The sequence below is a fragment of the Rhineura floridana genome, chromosome 4 (genome assembly GCF_030035675.1).
Source record: "Rhineura floridana isolate rRhiFlo1 chromosome 4, rRhiFlo1.hap2, whole genome shotgun sequence".
Lineage (NCBI taxonomy): Eukaryota > Metazoa > Chordata > Lepidosauria > Squamata > Rhineuridae > Rhineura > Rhineura floridana.
In genome coordinates, this window is record NC_084483.1 from 29,454,104 (window position 1) to 29,475,879 (window position 21,776).

The 21,776-nt window shown below is 43.1% G+C and overlaps 1 protein-coding gene across 2 annotated transcripts in view; it reads left to right on the forward strand.

Moving 5' to 3' along the window:
• The first annotated feature begins 1,837 nt into the window (after nucleotides 1–1,837).
• The window catches only part of RNASEH2B (ribonuclease H2 subunit B), a 48,505-nt gene continuing 28,566 nt past the window's right edge, over nucleotides 1,838–21,776 (forward strand). The window contains exons 1-5 of one of the 2 annotated variants that reach the window (XM_061622715.1): nucleotides 1,838–1,988; nucleotides 9,837–9,908; nucleotides 16,116–16,223; nucleotides 20,552–20,628; nucleotides 21,247–21,364. In XM_061622715.1, coding sequence (XP_061478699.1) covers nucleotides 1,904–1,988; nucleotides 9,837–9,908; nucleotides 16,116–16,223; nucleotides 20,552–20,628; nucleotides 21,247–21,364 — 460 coding nt within the window. In that variant the 5' untranslated portion in view covers nucleotides 1,838–1,903. The remainder of the gene's footprint in view (nucleotides 1,989–9,836; nucleotides 9,909–16,115; nucleotides 16,224–20,551; nucleotides 20,629–21,246; nucleotides 21,365–21,776) is intronic. The other variant, XM_061622716.1, reaches the window with a different exon arrangement.

Consider the following 21,776-nt stretch of genomic DNA (forward strand, 5'->3'; position numbering starts at 1 on the left):
GACCCTCCTCCTCCGTGGTTATAAAATAAATCTGCACACCCCTCCCACTTCCGGCTCCAATTAGTCGCCTCAATACGGGTGGCGAGAGTGGTGGAAATACATGAGGACTGATATAAAAGTAAATTAGAGCTAGCCTACTTTTTGTGTCCTTTCGTCACTGTACTTTGACTTAATCATGATTTTTATCTCTCTCTCCTCCCCACAAATAACTTATGAATGGAGGAGTTTGCTCTCTCTCTAGCTGCCTAAATGGAACTCTGGGTATGTTTGTCGATTTTTGTCTAAAGGCAATTTAAAATTGCAATTTTATTTATTAGTTTGGGGTATTTATATCCTGTTCTTCAATAAAATTTGTAGAGCTGTCTGCTAACATAATGAAGTTTTTGGTGCTTTTGGGAAGGAGGAAAAACAATCTAGAAGTAAAAAAGCTGGCGTTCAGAATATGAACTTCAATTGGTTTGAAAAGAGAGATATAAAGAATAACTTATGGAAACCGACATTGTAAATCCTATATCCGCTTACCTGTGAGCAAGCTCCACTGAGTTCAATAGGATTTACTTCACAATCCAAGCAATGCTATCAGTAATCAGAGGATCACACACACGCCATTCATGCTCCCCATCGCCTTCTAAAATAATAGTTAATGAGGCTCTCACAGAAAGTAAGCAGACTGGATCGGATCACCTCTGTAGGTTTAGCACTGAATACTTTTGAAATGTCAGAAATTGAAGTCTGATCAAAGAGAATCGGTGTGTACAGGAGCAGGGATGAAACACCGCCACTTATTTCACAGCAGTAACTACGATGTCAACTCTTGATTTTACGAAGTGAAGCGGCATGCCCCTTCCCGGCAATCTCCCCCCACCCCGTAGAAATAAGAATGTCATGCTCTAACATTGGCCTTATTTGAAATTACAAATACCGCCCCTCACGACAGTCCTGCAATATATTTCACGAGTAATAGTGGACAGAGGTAAGCCTGAGGACAGTGAACAACAACCTAGCAGTGTTATCTCCGAGGGGCTTTGGGGGAAATGCAGCGGGGATGGCTGCAAAGTTGATCGCAGCAGCGGTGTTCCGGACAAGAGAATTAATCCTCTCTCACTCAGGGGAGTCCCCTTATTAAGAACATAAGTAAAAGAGCCCCGATGGATTAAGCCAAACGCTCAACTACTTCACCATCCTTTCTGCACGGAGGCCAACCACCAGCTGCCTATTATGGGAAGCCAACAAGCAGAATATGAATGAACGCAATACTGTAGTACTTTCCCGCTGTCTCCCTTCCCCCCCGCGACTGGTATTCAGAGGCATACAAATTGCTTCTGATACTCGAGGTGGTACATAGCCTAAAGTGGGCTAATCACCTTAAACAGCATATTACAGCAGCGGGGTGGATTCTGGTGGCAAAAAAAGCCGACAGGGAAAGGGTTAATCGCCCCTCTTTCTGCTCTGCTCAAGGTTGCGATTCGCCTCACCCCCCTCCCGTTTTCCTTTAAACGTAACATGCTGGATGTTAAATAGTGCTATATATTATATTGTCATGGAAGTTGCATCTCCGTCCCTCCCGTTGCTTTCTTTCGATGGCCGGTTTGGATACAGAAGGGAAAAAAACCCTCATTCCGTACCAAGGCATATCTTTCAAGCTTACACGAAAGCTGAGGCTGATTCAAGTGCTTGGGCAGAGAGCTCCCCCTCCATGCAGCCCGTGAGACGTGCAAAGCGCGCGCCGCTGACTTGCACGCGCAGACGCATTTTCGCTTTTGCCGGCAGCGAATCGTAACGGGAACATTCCAATTCAACCCGTAAGCTGGTCGGTCTGTGTGTGCGCGCATGTGTGTCTAACCTTTTATAGATCTCACTTAGCGAAAAAAAGGGGGCGGGCCCGCAAGTAAGCAGGAGCAGCATGGCGGCTGGGAGGAAGCGCCTCCAGCCTTTGCCAGCCCTTGCGGAAAAGAACAACAGCGGCCAGTGGGTGATCATTGCCCCAGGTAAAGCACACACACACACCTCTCTTTCACTCTCGGTTCTCCCTTCAAGCCAGGGAACGGAGCTGTTTCAAAAAGGCCGGTTTCCCTGCAGGGGGAGGTCTACTCCGGCAGTGGTGAAATGGGCTTTTTCATTCTTTTTAAGCCAGTGGTTTCCAAACCTTTCCCCCCCTACAGACCACTTGAAAATTGCTGATGATCTTGGCGGACCACTTAAGAGATTTTTCCACCTGTTGTAGCAATTGTAATGCGCTGTGTTAGATGTTGTATGATTTAATATTTTTATTGCTTCTTTTGTTTCTTATGTTGTATTTGACTGTATTTCCTTTTGCATTCCATAGAATTCAAACGGTAATACAATAAAATACAATATAAGAAACAAAAAAAGCAATAAGAATACAATTACATCAATATGGACCATGGACCACAGTTTTGGAACCCCTTTTTTAAGCAATTGTTTTAAGCAACTGATCATCCTTCCCCATCCTGAAGTTTTATTGCTGCCCTGGGCAGCCTGGAGATGTTTGTGAGGGTGTGGTGAGGTTGTGCCAGTTCCAGTGTGTCTACACCTCTCTCTTCTGAACGTGGGGGCACACAACACTAGTAAAACCTGGTGGGAGCAACTGAAGTGTTTTTTTAAATAATTTCAGACAAGTTTCACAACTGATTGGCAGATCAATCTGTTGCCCCTCAAGGTGTGGCTAATAGAAACACTTTGCTGTGGGCAACTAGTGTGCTCACAGCTGTAGAGTTCTCTATCCACAATGCTGCATTTCATAGCATAACCTATGATTGCAGGCAGTGTAGTGTCTTCAGTGGGTCAGATCCTGCAACTCTCAGCTTTATGGCATACTATTTGCTTGTATATTTTAAAAGATTATATCTCACATTTCTTTTACTAGAAAACTCATGCCAGTGACCAGTGTGAAAGTGAAGAACAGCTGTAAAATATAAGAATAACTTTTTTAAAAAAATGCTTTTAAACTGAAGCAGTAAGGGGGCAGGGGTAGAGGACTACACAGGATAGCAGCACCAACAAAAATAAAACACCAAACATATAGTCAAGTATTGCTCACCGTTAAAAGCCTGCTAGAACCACCATATTTTCATCAAATAGTAACATGTTGACAATGATGGGGCCAAGTGGGTGCCCCTGAGAAGGCATTGGAAAACATTGGTGCCATTATTAAGAAGGCCTTGCCTCTTGTGGCCATCTGCTGAGTATTAGGCAGAGGGCTATAGTGCAGGACCTCCAGTTACAGCACACTGGAGGGAAAATATGGAAGCATGGAATGTTTAAGATAACCAAGGTCCGAAAGGTAACCAAATGCAACAAATGTTAAAGGCACAGTCCTGTACTTGAGCTATGCTGACTGGCCTTAGTAGGTGTTATAAGTAGTGTATCTGTACTCTGTAGCCTGGTGTAAATGTGAGCATAAGATTGCGCTGTCAACCATGGAACTGCTGTGTTCTGAAGCACATTGACTTTTGGGCCATATCTGCTTCTTTCCTACAGTTTTTTTTAGAAAGGTGTGCATAATGAATTGAAAGGTAACACCAAATCTAGAAAGTCTGACACAAGTATCTTGTTGATCTCAAAAAGTGACAACACAGATTGCTTATCAGACTTACAGTGCCTTGCAAAAGTAATCAGACCCCTGACCAATGCTCTCATATTACTGAATTACAAATGGTACATCGTCAGTTTATTCTGTATGATATTTTATTTTGAAACACTGAAACTCAGAAAGTCAATTATTGTAAGGTGACATTGGTTTTATGTTGGGAAATGTTTGGAAGAAACATAAATTGAAACATGTTCCTTGCATAAGTATTCAAGCCCTATGCTGTGGAAGCTCCAAAGAAATTGCCCTATCGAGGACACAATTACCTCACCATTGGTCTCCACCTGTGAACTATTAGAGTTGCTGTCACATTGTCAGGATAAAAACCCCACTGTTGAAGGATCATTGGTCAGGCTGTAGATCTGAAGGAAAATGAAGACCAAAGAGCATCTACAGAAGTGAGAGATAATATAATGCAAATGCATAGATTAGGAAAAGGATACAAAATAATATCCAAGTGTTTGGATATCCCAGTGAGGACAGTTGGATCAATAATCAGGAAGTGGAAGCTGAATCACACCACCCAGCACTGCCAAGAAAAGGCCATCCCTCAAAACTCAGTGCTCATACAAGGAGGAGACTTGTGAGAGAAGCCACAGAGAGTCCAACAATGCCTTTGAAGGAGCTACAGAGTTCAGTGGCTGGAAGTGGAGTAATGGTGCACCAGTCAACCATATCAAGAGCTCTGCATAACACTGGCCTGCATGGGAGGGTGGCAAGAAAGAAGCTGTTACTCAAAAAGTACCATCTGAAAGCACGTCTGGAGTTTGCCAGAAAGCATGAGAGTGCCCCAGATGCCATTTGGGAAAAGGTTTTGTGGTCAGATGAGACCAAGATAGAGCTTTTGGCCAAAACTCAAATTGCTATGCGTGGTGCAAACCTAACACTGTCCGTGCCTAAAGACACCATCCCTACAGTGAAGTATGGTGGTGGCAGTATCATGCTGTGGGGATGCTTCTCATTGACAGGGACTGGGTATCTTGTTAAAACTGAAGGAAGAATGGATGGAGCAAAATGCAGGGAAATACTGCAAGAGAACCTGCTTCAGTACACTAAAAAACTGAAGCATGGGAGGGAATTCACTTTTCAGCAGGACAATGATCCCAAACACAAGACCAAAAAGCCCAAAGCAACATTGTAGTGGCTCAAGAACAAAAAGACGAATGTCCTACAGTGGCCTAGTCAAAGTCCTGATCTCAATCCCATGGAGAATCTGTGGCACTCTTTGAAAGCTACAGTCCACAAGCAACGTCCAACCAACCTGAACTACCTGGAACGAATCTGCCAAGAATGGGCCAAAATCCCTCTGACACTGTGTGCAAAGCTGGTACATACCTACCCCAAAAGACTTAAAGCTGTTATTGCAGCGAAAGGTGGCTCTACCAAATATTAATGTGGGAGGATTGAATACTTATGAAAGCAACATGTTTCAGTATTTTATGTTTCTTACAAACATTTCCCAACATAAAACCAATGTCATCTTACAATAATTGATCTTGAGTTTCAGTGTTTCAAAATAAAATATCATACAGAATGAAATTGCAATGTATCATTTGTAATTCAGTAATATGAGAACATTGGTCAGGGCTCTGATTACTTTTGCAAGACACTGTATGTTTAACCCTTCTGTTGTAACAAAGAGTCATAGAGTCTAGTACAGTCACTCTGTATCTTGAAAGAGTTCTCTTGTATTTAATAAGTGAAGAGAGTACAGAAGGTAATGTCGGAGCTGACCCTGTTTGTGTTGCCATAAAGAAATTTCTACAGCATCTGATCAGATTATAGTAAAATGTAAGAGTTGTTGTTGTTATGTGCCTTCAAGTTGATTACGACTTATGGAGACCCTATGAATCAGCGACCTCCAAGAGCATCTGTCATGAACCACCCTGCTCAGATCTTGTAAGTTCAGGTCTGTGGCTTCCTTTATGGAATCGATCCATCTCTTGTTTGGCCTTCCTCTTTTTCTACTCCCTGCTGTTTTTCCCAGCATCATTGTCTTTTCTAGTGAATCATGTCTTCTCATGATATGTCCAAAGTATGATAACCTCAGTTTCATCATTTTAGCTTCTAGTGACAGTTCTGGTTTAGTTTGTTCTAACACCCAATTATTTTTCTTTTTCGCAGTCCATGGTATGCGCAAAGCTCTCCTCCAGCACCACATTTCAAATGAGTTGATTTTTCTCTTATCCACCTTTTTCACTGTCCAACTTTCACATCCATACATAGAGATTAGGAATACCATGGTCTGAATGATTGTGACTTTGGTGTTCAGTGATACATCATTGCATTTGAGGACCTTTTCTAGTTCTCTCACAGCTACACTACCCAGTCCTAGCCTTCTTCTGATTTCTTGACTATTGTCTCCATTTTGGTTAATGACTGTGCCAAGGTATTGATAATCCTTGATAAGTTCAATGTCCTTATTGTCAACTGTAAAGTTACATAAATCTTCTGGTTGTCATTACTTTAGTCTTCTTGACGTTCAGCTGTAGTCCTGCTTTTGTGCTTTCCTCTTTAACTTTCATCAGCATTTGTTTCAAATCATTACTGGTTTCTGCTAAGAGTATGGTATCGTCTGCATATCTTAAATTATTGATGTTTCTCTCTCGAATTTTCAAACCTCCTTCATCTTGGTCCAATCCCGCTTTCCGTATGATATGTTCTGCGTACAGATTAAACAAATAGGGTGATAAAATACACCCGTCTCACATGCTTTCTGATGGGGAACCAATCGGTTTCTCCATATTCTGTCCTTACAGTAGCCTCTTGTCCAGAGTATAGGTTGTGCATCAGGACAATTAGATGCTGTGACACCCCCATTTCTTTTAAAGCATTCCATAGTTTTTCATGATCTACACAGTCAAAGGCTTTGCTGTAGTCTATAAAGCACAGGGTGATTTTCTTCTGAAATTCCTTGCTCCGTTCCATTATCCAACGTATGTTTGCGATATGATCCCTGGTGCCTCTTCCTTTTCTAAATCCAGCTTGGACGTCTGGCATTTCTCGCTGCATATATGGTAAGAGCCTTTGTTGTAGAATCTTGAGCATTACTTTACTTGCATGGGATATTAAGGCAATAGTTCAATAATTACTGCATGCTCTGGGATCCCCTTTCTTTGGAAGTGGAATATATATTGAACGCTTCCAGTCTGTGGGCCATTGTTTAGTTTTCCATATTTCTTGACAAATTTTTGTCAAAATTTGGACAGATTCAGTCTCAGTAGCTTGTAGCAACTCTATTGGTATGCCATCTCTTCCTGGTGATTTGTTTCTTCCAAGCATTTTAAGAGCAGCTTTCACCTCACATTCTAAAATTTCTGGTTCTTTATCATATGGTTAAGTGTTGTAGGAAGGAATTGAAAACATTTGGATGAAAATTTGCAGAAATGAAACTGAAAGTCACTACTTGAACACTTTTGTGTTTTCATATTGTTTGTCGTCATGTTATCCATAAAACCCTACCATGTTATCAAAACTGAAAGCATTATGACACTTTTTGGTTTGTGGTTGACAAAGGCCTGGATCCAATCAACAGCACTGACTGGTTACACATGTTCAAGAGAGATCGGGACGACTTTCCCAAACGGCTTCCATCTGTGCTCCATCACAAGCCTCTCTTGAAACTGAGGGGAGTTTATTTAGCAGTATCTGATATGGCGCTAGATAGATCTGCTGTTCAAAGCTGTGGGGGGGGTGTATGTGGAATGAGTAAAAAAATTCCCTGGCATGCCCAAGGCCTTCGGTGCTCTCATAGCATCTCTTTGGATCCCAGCCAGAATTTTATGCCTTCTTCTTTTTGTACTGTTTACTATGAATTGCCACAATCATGTGTGTATCTGAATGCAACTTTTGAGACCGTTATTAAAATGCTGAATCATTTGAACTGACTTCTGTGACATCTAGACATTGTGGATAAAAAAGCAGGGATTCGTGAACCCTTGCAATGGGTGGAGAACGTAGGACAAAAGGGGCCCTTCTACAACTGTACCCTTCTCTTGCACACACTTCCGCATGCACTTCTGTGCTTTTATATCCACATGTGTGCACATGCACACCCAGACCCTGCTGTTTTTTGTGTGTATCTGCATGCATCCACACAATTCTTGTGGGCACACAGACACGCACAACCATGTCACATGAATTCATATATAAAACAAATGGAGAGAATGGGACAAAGGAAGTTAGGGTTTGTTTTTCTTCTCTTTGCTACATCACCCACATTTGTGTATCCTCCTAACCTCCCCCTTTATCTCCTCTCTCTCTTCCATTCTATCTGTCTTTGAGATGAGAAAGTAAAATAAACTGCATGTGTAGGGATACTAGTTGTGAATGTTTCTCCATGTGGAAAAACAAGCACCCAAATCCCTGAAAGTAAGGATATAGCAAACCAGGGAGAAAGGTTCTGGCCCAGCCTGTTTCCTTCATGCTTGTTTCCGACTGGTATGGCATTTGTTTCATGTTGGAGGGGGGCATTTAAACACACTGGAAGTGTGAAATGCTTCAGCCTGTTCTGCCACCTCCCAACTCTTTCAGTACATTCCGTGGTCTGTGTAGACTAAACCTAAGGTTGCAAGGAGTAGGATTGGCAGCAGCTGCGCTTTGCCCTGCGCTTCCCCCTCACCCAAACATTGCATTTTGGCTTCAGAAAGCATGGAGAGAGTAATGGCCTTGCCTGACTGTGCTTTCAGGTTACAGCTGGAAGCACAAGAAAAGACAGGCAGCCTGCCATCCCACAGAGAGAGAATGAGGAATGGCACTCTTGCTTTCACTGTTCCTTCAAACCTTAACCTGGAACCATAAAGAGAGCAAGGCAGGGCTGAGTGGCTCTCCCTGGCCCTTTCGAGGCCAGAAGGGAAAATCAGGAGGAGGAGTATGAAATGTTACAGCAGCTCAGCTATACTTCCTCCATGCCAGTGAAGCCCAAGGGGCAGTTTCCAGATTGCAGCCCTGTCGAATAGAAGGCTGCACTCAGAAGGCAGGGCTCAGTCAGTTGCTCTTTGAAGGCTGAGAGGGAGACGAGGGACTCATCTGATCTGCTGGTGTCATGCCAAGGCACCAGCCCTTGACCAGAGTGGGAGCGTACAGACCTCTGGGGAAAAGAGTAGCTAGGTTTTGTGGGGGTTCTCTGCTCTCATAATTAGGAGAGGAGTCCCATCTGGTTACCCTTTGCTAGGCCTCCAGATTAACGAGAAGTTGAGAACATCGGATTCAGCTGTGCCATCACAAGATGCACCTGACTGGCTTCCCAGCTTGGCAGACTTTGACTGGGTGATTGCTGACAGCTACCCTGATACGATCAAGGGATGATGCCTTGTGTCTTTGCCTGAAGCTTGCGCCATGCTGGATGTTCACACTAGGTTTCTTGTTTTACTAGGGAACACTCTGCTCTGGGCTCCTGCTGGGAGGAAGGGCGGGATATAAATCAAATAATAAATAACTAAAAAGAAATCAGTATCTTAGTCAGGTTCCAGTGGCTTGTAATAGTTAGGCTGAGCTAGACTTTATTATTTTGAACTGGCTTGTACCTTATCCTACCCTCTTACTTTACCTTACCTTTTTGCTTTTTATCCCTTCCCTTTCCCCCCAATATTATTCTTACTATTTGTTTTGACTCCCTTATATCTATTTGGCTTCCTATTTTTTGGATGGTTCTCTTGTATATATTGCCCTGGGCTCCTACTGGGAAGAGGGGAAGGATATAAATTTAATAATTATAATAATAATAATAAATAATAATTATTATTAACAGCTTCCTATTTTTGAATAAATATTTTCTCTTGAACTTACTGGGGTGTGTTGTATGGTAAAGCCTTCCAAGTACTAATTCCAGTGTCTTGACCACAAGGCCCATTAGCTACCATGTCAAGTTTTGATTTAAAGACTCTGTGGGCAGAGGGAGTGCTGGAACCCCGGGCCCTAAAGAACCTCGGGGTTCCTGTAACTGTTTGGCAGGTCTCCTGGGCCAGACCGGGTGGAAATATAGGAGAGATGGTGACGGCATACTCTAAATTAGGTTGGTTTACAACCCTGCATCGACTTGCTGGCATTTAGCTGGTGGGTGATCTGCTCTCCCAGAGCTAGGGAGGAGAAGTCACTGGGAAAACCGGGAGGGCGGGTTCATTATACCTGGGGACTATTCTTACTCGTCACAGGCACATAGGGTGGCCTCACCTATATTTACAGTCATAGTTATTACATCTCACTTTGGAATTTACCTTTTTTTCAGAATCTGCTACCAATCTTCCAAAGAAGCCAGGTTCTGGGCCTTTATTTACAAAACTACGTAATCCAAGTACAGGCAAGTCTGAAATTGTAAACGTTTACTTCTCTAACCTGCAACTTTCAGTTATCTTCTCTATAGGCTGAAGGTTTAAAAGTGCATGTTAAAAAATACTTGTTTGGCTTTTTTCCCTATTTAATAAAAGTTTTTCATAAAATTACGTCTGTGTATTGTGAATTGTGTTTTGCTGTAAAATACATCACAGCTAGGGTTGCCAGGTTCTTGGCCTGAGACTGATCCTGTATCTTTAGGAGAAGAGAAAGTCAGCCAAGTGTGGGTGTTCTTGCAACCCTGTAATGAGAAAAACCACAAGGTGGAATTCTTTCTTCCCCCTGCACAACTTTTAAAGATGTAGAAGACCTCTTGCTTGTCACGCCCGGCCTCCTAGAGGTCTTCTGTATCTTTAAAAGTTTTGCAGGGGGAAGACAAAATTCCACCTTGTGGTTTTTCTCATTACAGGGTTGCAAGAACACCTGCACTTGGGTGACTTTCTCTTCTCCTAAAGATTACAGGATCAGTCTCAGGCCAAGAACCTGGCAACCCTAATCACAGCACTTTGGATGCTGAGCTAACCTGCAAGCTGTTCTTCTGTCCCAGGGCAAATAAAACAGTGGCTATATCCGGACAATTAAATCCCAGCTTTATAATCCAAAACATGAAAAGGTTTCATGCAGGTACATGCAGCCACTTTGCTCTTTCCTTTGCACCCATGGGGAAACAAGCCAGAAAGCTGGAATTAACCATGTTGTTGTTATGTGTCTTCAAATCGATTACGACTTATGGCGACCCTATGAATCAGCGACCTCCAAGAGCATCTGTCATGAACCACCCTGCAAGTTCAGGTCTGTGGCTTCCTTTATGGAATCAATCCATCTCTAGTTTGGCCTTCCTCTTTTTCTACTGCCTGCTGTTTTTCCTAGCATTATTGTCTTTTCTAGTGAATCATGTCTTCTCATGATGTGTCCAAAGTATGATAACCTCAGTTTCATCATTTTAGCTTCTAGTGACAGTTCTGGTTTAATTTGTTGTAACACCCAATTATTTGTCTTTTTCGCAGTCTATGGTATGCGCAAAGCTCTCCTCCAGCACCACATTTCAAATGAGTTGATTTTTCTCTTACCCACCTTTTTCACTGTCCAACTTTCACACCCATACATAGAGATCGGGAATACCATGGTCTGAATGATCCTGACTTTGGTGTTCAGTGATACATCATTGCATTTGAGGACCTTTTCTAGTTCTCTCACAGCTGCCCTACCCAATCCTAGCCTTCTTCTGATTTTTTGACTATTGTCTCCATTTTGGTTAATGACTGTGCCAAGGTATTGATAATTCTTGACAAGTTCAATGTCCTCCTTGTCAACTGTAAAGTTACATAAATCTTCTGTTGTCATTACTTTAGTCTTTTTGACGTTCAGCTGTAGTCCTGCTTTTGTGCTTTCCTCTTTAACTTTCATCAGCATTCTTTTCAAATCATTACTGGTTTCTGCTAAGAGTATGGTATCGTCTGCATATCTTAAATTATTGATGTTTCTCCCTCCAATTTCCACCCCTCCTTCATCTTGGTCCAATCCCGCTTTCCGTATGATATGTTCTGCGTACAGATTAAACAAATGGTGATAAAATACACCCCTGTCTCACACCCTTTCCTGTGGGAAACCAATCGGTTTCTCTATATTCTGTCCTTACAGTAGCCTCTTGTCCAGAGTATAGGTTGTGCATCAGGACAATTAGATGCTGTGGCACCCCCATTTCTTTTAAAGCATTCCATAGTTTTTCATGATCTACACAGTCAAAGGCTTTGCTGTAATCTATAAAGCACAGGGTGATTTTCTTCTGAAATTCCTTGCTCCGTTCCATTATCCAGTGTATGTTTGCGATATGATCTCTGGTGCCTCTTCCCTTTCTAAATCCAGTTTGGACGTCTGGCATTTCTCGCTCCATATATGGTAAGAGCCTTTGTTGTAGAATCTTGAGCATTACTTTACTTGCATGGGATATTAAGGCAATAGTTCAGTAATTTCTGCGTTCTCTGGGATCCCCTTTCTTTGGAAATGGGATATATGTTGAACGCTTCCAGTCTGTGGGCCATTGTTTAGTTTTCCATATTTCTTGACAAATTTTTGTCAAATTTTGGACAGATTCAGTCTCAGTAGCTTGTAGCAACTCTATTGGTATGCAGTCTGGTCCTAGTGATTTGTTTCTTCCGAGCATTTGAAGAGCAGCTTTCACCTCACATTCTAAAATTTCTGGTTCTTCATCATATGGTTCCTCCGTGAATGAATCTGTCATCCTGTCATCTCTTTTATAGAGTTTTTCAGTGTATTGCTTCTATCTTCCTTTTATTTCATCTCGGTCAGTCAGTGTGTTCCCCTGTTGATTATTCAACATCCCTACTCGTGGTTTAAATTTCCCTTTCATTTCTCTAATCTTTTGGAATAGGGCTCTTGTTCTTCCCATTTTGTTGTCCTTTTCTATTTCTATACAATAACTATTGTAATAGTTTTCTTTGTCTAGCCTCTTGGTCTAGACTCCTGGCGGCATTGCTCTCAGCTTCTTCAACACTCTCAAACCCCCTCACCACATTAAGGTGTGCATCCTAAAGGGGGGAATTAACCATAGCTTTCTGTTATGTCCAAAGTGGGCAGCTATGCCTAATCCCTTCTAATATGAAGATGTGGTGTACATGTGGCTTCAACATCTGGTTTGTTTCAAAGCTGTTACAACTACAGTTTCCTGGTTCAGACATAACAGGAAGCTGTGATGAACTGTGGCTTACTGGCCGCATGTAGGTGCATGAAACTCATTCACATCTTTCTTTTATTAAATTGAGATTTGATAATTTGAACACAGCCAGTAAATTTCAAGAGAAAGAAGATAGAAATTCCAATAGAAGACTAATTAAATATGCTTCCAATGCTTGGATTATTCTTGATCTCGGGGTGGAAACAAGACATTGTTAAATTGTACCTGCTGAAGTCAGCAAATACAGTTAAACCAGTTAAGTATTGCTACATAAAATGTATGCACATTTAAAATGTACCATTGTTAACATCGCTCAGAACTGTTTTTGCTGTTGCTTTTTAAAAAAACTATTGGCCAGTTCACTTTGAAACTAACTGCTGTGGTGATTTATTTGTCGCATATCTTCCTCAGTTTTTTTCAAGCAAACTGGAAGGACAAAGCAGTTGCTACACTGGAATTCTTCCTGACTGATTTAACACATTTGAAGGCACATCCATATGGCTGCTTTTGGGGAGTCAACTGTAGAGTTGCAGAGCCTGTGCTCCTGCTATCACACCATTCGCAGTCAGTAATGCAGACTAGTGGGGCCTAAAGCTACTGAAATTAGACAAATTTCTGCCTGTGTCCCACAGTATTCTCAGATGCAGTTTCAAATATATGCGTGGCAAAGAGCAAAATAGGAAATTTTCTTAGTTTCTTCAGTCAGGTAATCATCCAACTATTCAGTCCTCCATCCACAACTATTTCTACACACAAAATGTGACTATTCATATGATCTGATTTTGGATGCAATCAGAAAGGTAAACATTTCTGAGATGAACTTATTCACATGTCATATTTATTTGAAATTAATTCCCAAGGGAGAACAGGACTGGGAAATGACAGTCTCATTTAATGCCTATGATAGGCTTGTTTCAGACATCATGCCAAACTACAGTTAATACACGTGACAGCTTTGTAAACCTACTTCAAACCATGGTTTCCAATTTTGCTTTGCTGGCTGATCGGAAACCTTTGTTTGTCAGTTTAGACATAGTGGCTGCCTTCAGGTGTAACACTGGCCATGCACCATAATTAAGCAAATTTAGCTTATGTAGGAGCTGCATGCTAATGCATGCAACTTGAGCATGAGGAAGGATTTCTGACCTCTGACCCTTTTTAGACCCTCATTAAAGGGATTACTGCTTGTCTTTGCATATTAGCCATCTAGGCCGCTGCAGGCCTTAGATATAAAATGCTTGCTTATAAAACACAATGTACTCAAAGCGATATTTTAAGGAACTATGATCTGCCTACAAGTGAAAGTACATATGAAGCAAGAATTAGGAAAGTTTGTGGTTAGGCTTTAACAACAGTAGAATGTCACAGAAGGATGTTATGAAGCCTGAAATGGTTTTGGAACCGTTTAGAATTTTAGAATGCATCTCTGAAAAATGTAGGTGCTTTCCTTTTGGACACATAGATAGGCAAGGCTGAAACATGCTAAGTGACCACCCAAGGTGGGAGGGCATGGTTATTTGGATTGGTAAAAGTGTCTTTTGATTGTTAATGTATGCATGACGTGTAGTCATTTTAAAGCTGTGCATCACCTGTTTTCTGTAGAGTTGGTTCCACGGAGCCTCTCTCCCAACAGTGCTATTGGTATACAGTAGGGCCCTGCTTCTTGGCGCCCCGCTTTTCTGCGTTCTGCTAATACAGTGCCAGCGGGGCGATCAGCTGGAGTTCCCGTGCTCCGGCTGATCTCGCTGGAGGAGGGGAAGATCAGCTGTAGCACTCTACAGCTGATCTCCTCCTCTTCTGGTGCGATCAGACTTCCTGCGCTCGAGCTGATCCGCTTTTCAACGGTTTTCTCTTTTCGGCGGGTGTCTGGAACCTAACCTGCCATATGAGTGGTGTCTTACTGTATGTATTTCTCAATAAACTCTGTCCTCTAGAGCGCAATAAATTGACTGGAAAGTTTTTCCTTCCACAAGCACTCCCTGCTTCCCTCTTCTCAGAACTTGTTGTTTTGTCCCCTAACCAGCGCTTGTGGTTTGTTTCTCCCAAACATACCACAGTCAGGAAGCCAAAACTAATTTGCCTAATGATATGGCCAGCATTACATCCAGTTATGGTCCATGCTAAACTATAGTTAAGCTTCCTAAACCATGGTTTGGTATACGGGTTGCCAACCATTTTGGGCTCATGGGTACATTTGCAAACTGGAGAAACTGTGGTGGGAATCATACACACACACTGCAACCATGCAGACGCTGCAACCTATTATGTTAGCTACAGTGGCCGCGACAATGGACTGGATGAGAACTAACAAACTGAGACTCAATCCTGATAAGACTGAGATGCTGTCGGTGGATGGTTTCTCTGATCGGATGGTGGATATATACCCGGTCCTGGATGGGGTTACACTCCCCCTAAAGGAGCAGGTTCGTAGTCTGGGAGTCGTTTTAGACTCTTTCCTCTCACTCGAGGCTCATGTAGCCTCGGTGGCCCGGAATGCGTTCTACCAACTTCGGTTGGTAGCCCAACTACGTCCCTATCTGAGTAAGGAAGACCTCACATCAGTGGTACATGCTCTGGTAACCTCGCATTTGGACTACTGCAACGCGCTTTACGTAGAGCTACCTTTGAAGACGGTTCGGAAGCTACAGCTAGTGCAAAATGCGGCGGCCAGACTGCTAACAAGAACCAAGTGGTCTGAGCATATAACACCTGTTCTGGCTTGCCTGCACTGGCTTCCCATATGCTTCCGGGCAAGATTCAAAGTGTTGGTACTAACCTATAAAGCCTTATACGGCGCGGGACCACGATATCTGTTGGAACGCCTCTCCCGATATGAACCCGCCCGTTCACTATGGTCTACTACGAAGGCCCTCCTCCGGGTCCCGACCCATAGGGAGGCCCGGAGGGTGGTGACAAGATCTAGGGCCTTCTCAGTGGTGGCCCCCGAACTATGGAATAGTCTTCCCAAGGAGGTGCGCTTGGCGCCGACACTATCATCTTTTCGGCGCCAAGTTAAAACCTTCCTCTTCTCTGAGGCATTTTAATTTAAGTTAATTTAATTTTAAATTGTTGTAATCTGATTTCAGTTTGTACAGTTTTTATATACTTCATTTTATGAGATTGTGTAATTTTATTGTATTTTTTTGATGTTCACCGCCCAGAGAACTATTGCTAGTCGGGCGGTATATAAGTTTAATAAATAAATAAATAATACAGTGCTTCTTTCAAGCCTAATATCAGCAGGGAGGGGGGGGGACCCTGCAGGTGCCAGGGAAGTTCTCTGTAGGTGCAGAGGCACCATACTGGCAATCCTTGGCTTAAACCAAACCCCTGTTTGTCCTTTGTGTACGTTTGGTTTGCAATTAAAGTTTACATATACTCGGGCATTCTCCTGAGAGATTACTTGCTTCTTTTGATTGGAGGCAACCATTGACAGTTTCAGAAGTGCAAAACCAGATCTGTGTTGTTGTTTTTTAACAGGACACGCAGCCCTTTATTTGTTCAATAGTGATGGTCGTCAGCTGTTTGAAGTAAAAGCTTTTCATGAAGAATACCGGTCCTGGTTTATAGGTCAAACTGTTCAACAAGGTGAGCAGCATGGCATACTCCTCCCCCAGTTCCAACTTGATCTTCAAGCAGTGCTTCCTCATAACTTTATGTAGACACAGATTCTGAGTTGCTACAATTAAGTTTCTGTCGTGGGGGAAATATGTTTTGTTCCTTATGTTTTTCTTTCCCTCTATTCAGATCTGTATAGGAACACGCATAAAAGGCGCCTTAACATCAAGTCAGGCCATCTAACTCTGTATTTGGTGTATTGATTTGCAGTGGCTCCCCAGGGTTTCAGACAGGGGTCTTTTCCAGTCTTACTTGGGAATGTCGGGGATTGAACCTGGGGCCTTCTGCATGCAAATCAGATGATCTGCCACTGCGGTATGGGCCTTCCCCTGGATAAAGAGAGAGCTTCCTGCATCCAAAATAAATTATTGCTCTATTTTATTTTGGGTGCAGAAACCTCTTTCTTTATTTGGAGGGAGGGGGTTTAATAAAGTTCATTTGTGTTTCGGTACATTAAAATATATTTATTTTATTTAACATAAACATATCAAATGTACATATTTTATTATTTAGCCGATCTGGCATGTATACGTGAGACCTGGGTGGGTGAGCAGGGAGGAGTCAGTCTCTCCCAGCTATGCCAGCCAGGGCACCTAGTTCAGCATCAGAGTAGACCTGAGGGTTGGGGAAGGGGAGTTGCTGTGGTCTATAGGAGCTCCATCTCCCTCTGCAAGCACCATGTCCATGTGACTGCTGGTCTGGAGTGTTTGTACCTTGTGTTGGGTCAGCGGGACAGACTGGGGATTCTGTTGGTGTACTGCCCACCCCGCTGCCCAACAGACTCCGTAGCTGAGCTGATGGAGGTGGTCTCAGGTATACTGTTGAGATCCCCCAGACTGTTGGTTCTGGGGGATGTCAACATCCATGCCGAGGCCACCTTATCTGGGGCGGCTCAGGATTTCATGGTCTCCATGACAACCATGGGACTGTCCCAATATGCCATTGGCCCAACACACGTAGCAGGGCATACTCTGGACTTGGTTTTTGCAACTGGACACGGAGATGGTGATCTGAATTTGGGGGGGGGCTTGCATCAGTCCCTCTGTCATGGACAGATCTCTGCTTGCTGAAGTTTAGACTTACAGCGGCTTTTCCCCTCTGCAAGGGTGGGGGACCTATTAAGTTGGTCTGCCCCCAGAGACTAATGGATCCAGATGGTTTCCAAAGGGCTCTGGGGAATTTTCCGGCTGATAGGGCTGGTGCTTCTGTTGAAACCCCAGTTGAACTGTGGAATACAGCAATGACCCAGGCGGTTGACATGATTGCTCCTGAGCGCCTGCTCCTGTGTAGAGCTCGTATGGCTCCATGGTATACCCCAGAGCTGAGAGCGATGAAACAATATAGGAGATGGCTTGAATGCAGATGGAGACGAACTCCTGGTGGATGCAATTACACACTGGTAAGTGCCTATGGTAAGCTGTATTTAGGGGCAGTGAGGGCAGCAAAAAACCAATATTTTGCTGCCGCTATCAAATCATCAATCTGCCGCCCAGTGGAGCTCTTCAGAATTGTCCGGGGGCTATTACACGATGGCCCCAAGGACATGGTAGAACCATCTGAGGCCCGCTGTAATGAATTTGCTAGGCACTTCCAGGATAAAATCTTTAGCATCCGCCAGGACTTAGACTCCAGTGTTATAGCAGGTGAATCAAGCGGGGTATCCAGAGCACAGCCTTGTCCTGATTTCTTGGATGAGTTTCAGTTCGTACAGCTTGAGGACGTTGACAAGGTGCTTGGACAGGTTTGTGCAACCACTTCTGTGCTGGATCCTTGCCCTTCTTGGCTAATAAAAGCTAGCAGGGATGGAACAGCCGGCTGGGCCAGGGAAGTAATTAATGCCTCTCTGCGAGAGGGGGTGGTCCCTGGCTGCCTGAAAGAGGTGGTAGTGAGACAACTCCTTAAGAGACCCTCCCAGGACCCAGAAAATCTTAATAACTATAGGCCAGTGGCAAACGTTCCATTCCTGGGCAAGGTCCTTGAACGAGTGGTGGCAGGCCAGCTCCAGACAGTCTTGGATGAGACCTATTATCTGGATCCATTTCAGTCGGGTTTCAGGCCTGGTTTTGGCATGGAAACAGCCTTGGTCGCCCTGTATGATGACCTCTGTCGGGAGAGAGACAGGGGGAGTGTGACTCTGTTGATTCTCCTTGATCTCTCAGCGGCTTTCGATACCATCAACCATGGTATCCTTCTGGGGTGACTGGCTGAGTTGGGAGTGACTGCATGGCGGTGGTTCCGCTCCTACTTGGCAGGTCGGCTCCAGAAGGTGGTGCTTGGGGAACATTGCTTGGCACCCTGGACTCTCCAGTATGGGGTTCCGCAGGGGTCAGTTCTGTCCCCCATGCTGTTCAGCATCTACATGAAACCGCTGGGTGTGGTCATCTGGAGCTTTGGAGTGTGTTGCCATCGTATGCTGATGACACGCAGCTCTATTTCTCCTTTTCATCTTCTTCAGGTGAGGCTGTCAATGTGTTGAACCAGTGCCTGGCTGTGACAGTGGACAGGATGAGGGCTAATAAACTGAGGCTCAATCCAGACAAGACTGAGATGCTGCTAGTGGGTGGTTCTTCTGACTGGATGGTGGATGTCCAACCTGTCGTGGATGGGGTTGCACTCCCCCTGAAGGAGCAAGTTCGTAGCTTGGGGGTTCTCCTAGAACCATCTCTGTCACTTGAGGCTCAGGTAGGCTCGGTGGCACGGAGTGCCTTCTACCAACTTCAGTTGGTGGCCCAACTACGTCCCTATCTGGACAGGGATAACCTGGCTTCAGTTGTCCATGCTCTGGTAACCTCCAAGTTAGATTACTGCAATGCACTCTACGTGGGGCTGCCTTTGAAGACGGTTTGGAAGCTGCAGCTTGTGCAAAATGCAGCGGCCAGATTGGTAACAGGGACCAGCCGGTCTGAACATATAAAACCGATTCTGGCCCGCTTGCATTGGCTGCCTGTATGTTTCTGAGCTCGATTCAAAGTGCTGGTTTTAACCTATAAAGCCTTACACAGCTTGGGACCACAATACCTGATGGAACACCTCTCCCGCCACGAACCCACCTGTACACTACACTGAACATCCAAGGTCCTCCTGCGGGTGCCTACTGCGAGGGAAGCTGGGAGTCTGGCAACAAGGGAGAGGGCCTTCTCAGTGGTGGCTCCCAAATTATGGAATCTCCTTGACGAGGTGCGCCTGGCACCAACATTGTTATCTTTGTCGTGCCAGGTTAAGACTTTCCTCTTCTCCCAGGCATTTTAACATGTGTTTTTTAAATTGCTTTTTAAAAATGTGTTTTTAAATTTGTGTATTTGTTTTTAATGTTTTTAATTATAAACCGCCCAGAGAGCTTCGGCTATGGGTTGGTATACAAATGTAATAAGTAAGTAAGTAAATAAATAAATAAATAAATAAATAAATAAATAGATAAATAAATAATGAAACCTGTGTTTGAGTTTTTACAGAGCCACATATTTCTGAGCATGGTAGGGGTTGGAGTCGGGTATCTAAGCAGGTCAAGGCCATATCATGCCCTGTGCAGCAGAGCCTTTGATAGAGACCACCTGCACTCTCTCAGATATATTTTCAAATGAGGCTTTTCCCATAATTTTCTCTACCTTCCCACTGTGGTATAGACACTGGATTTGATCCAGGCTAAGTTAGTTGCACTTGTTCCACTGAAATCAGGGTTCATCAGGATTAACTTTTCACGTTGATTTCAGGGATCCAATGCATTCTCCCCCGGCATATTTGGGAGAAGCCCAGTTCTCTTCACTGTAATTTGGGTGTTAGGAGAAAGGTGACCCAGTTGTCCAGTGCATTGCTTAGTGGGTCATTGTTTCACTTGACAACACTTGGTTCTCTTGTGCCCCAGTCAAATGGCTTTTTAAATGTTGAGGTTGCTGTTCTTCATCCACCTCTTTCTTCTTGCAAGATCTACCCATGTTCCAAGGGTGAAACATTACGAACCACAGGGGGGAAATAGTAACACATCCGTTATTGTATAATTTTGTGCCAGGTCTTTATGAATTATTAGGTCATTTTTTTACTCTCCATCTTGTATTGCCTGGTATGTATGGGAAAAGCAACTAAGTTCCTGGAATAAATAGGCAACACATTTTCTTATTAGCATTTTTATGTACTTTTAATTATTTTAAATCCTTAAATGAAAATCTTTCATTTATTTAAAATGCACAGGCATGGGTTAGAGGTTCTTAACAGTGGCACTGTGTTTATTGGCAAATTACATTGAAACCATTCAAAAATATGTAGTGTAGTTTTAATAATCATTATGTTTTTTCTGCTTTCAGATGGGTGCCTGTTCTTTGCTACACCTGTGGATCCCTTATTTCTCTTGTTGTTCTACCTTACTAAGGCAGAGAAAGAGGTAGGTAACTAGAAAGTTTTAAGGAAGATTGTATCATATTATTTTTGCTCACAAACACGTATAATCAGCATTAATGTAGTGATTTCAGTGTTGTCATCAATAGACTCTTACTACATATTATAATGTTTGGGTAGTATTTGGTTAGATTGGCAGGGTTGTCACTTGAAATATAATAAATTCCTGTGGAGCTTCACGCCAAACTGAAACATCTGTTGTGGAGATGAAAGATTAGTTCTGCTTTTCTAAGCTTTCTTCTCTGTCTGCAAATCTTGCTTGCGAAAGAGAGGATACAAAATCAAAGATGAAATTTACAGCAACCATTTGGTCTGCTAATTGTGTTGGTGCATGTTCACTCATGTCCTGCAGAACAAATATTCAGTAGGAGTTTAAAATATTGGCCTTTAAAAAGCTATATTCAAAACTTCCTTCACGGAATGTTTCATCAATCTGAAATAGCTATTAATGGTTTGCTGCTCTTTAATTTGTTAGCAGTATTTAGTACAACCAGTAAACCATTCTTCTTTGGATTAAATTATCTGACCATAAAAAATGTTTCTGTTAACAATGCTTTGAATCACTTTGATTTCTTCACTGTTCTGATTTCCCCCCCTTTTCCAGCAGGGAAAGTTCCAGCCACTGAATCAGATATTGGTAGATGAAGAGTGTTCTTCCTGTGCAATGTTGCTAAAATGCACAAGCGTTTCACAATCTCTTCACCACATAGCAGATGAAAAAGGTACAAAATCTGAGAAGTAAAATTAGCAAGTGACATTTGATACATGCATGAAGTTATATGTCAGCTAATTTTGTTGGACCAAAGTGAAGGTTTGCCATAGTAAACCCTCCCAGGGCTTCACAAACTATACTTGCAGAGAGCAAAGGAATAGCCCCTAGTGGACCATGTGAAGCCAAAGACTGTCTGTTTGAGAGAGGGAAAGGGAGACTGCTGAACACAGAGTATTCATGTTTTTAAGATAGTTTCTGCAGTTGTGAATGCCAGGAATATAAGCTGAATCTCTAAATGTATGAAATTTGCCCAGGATATAGAGGGTAGGGGTTGTAGCTCAGCATGCAAATAGCCCCAGGTTCAGTCACCAACACTTCCTGGTAATGCTGAAAAAGAGTTTTCTCTGAAAACCAGCAGAGCC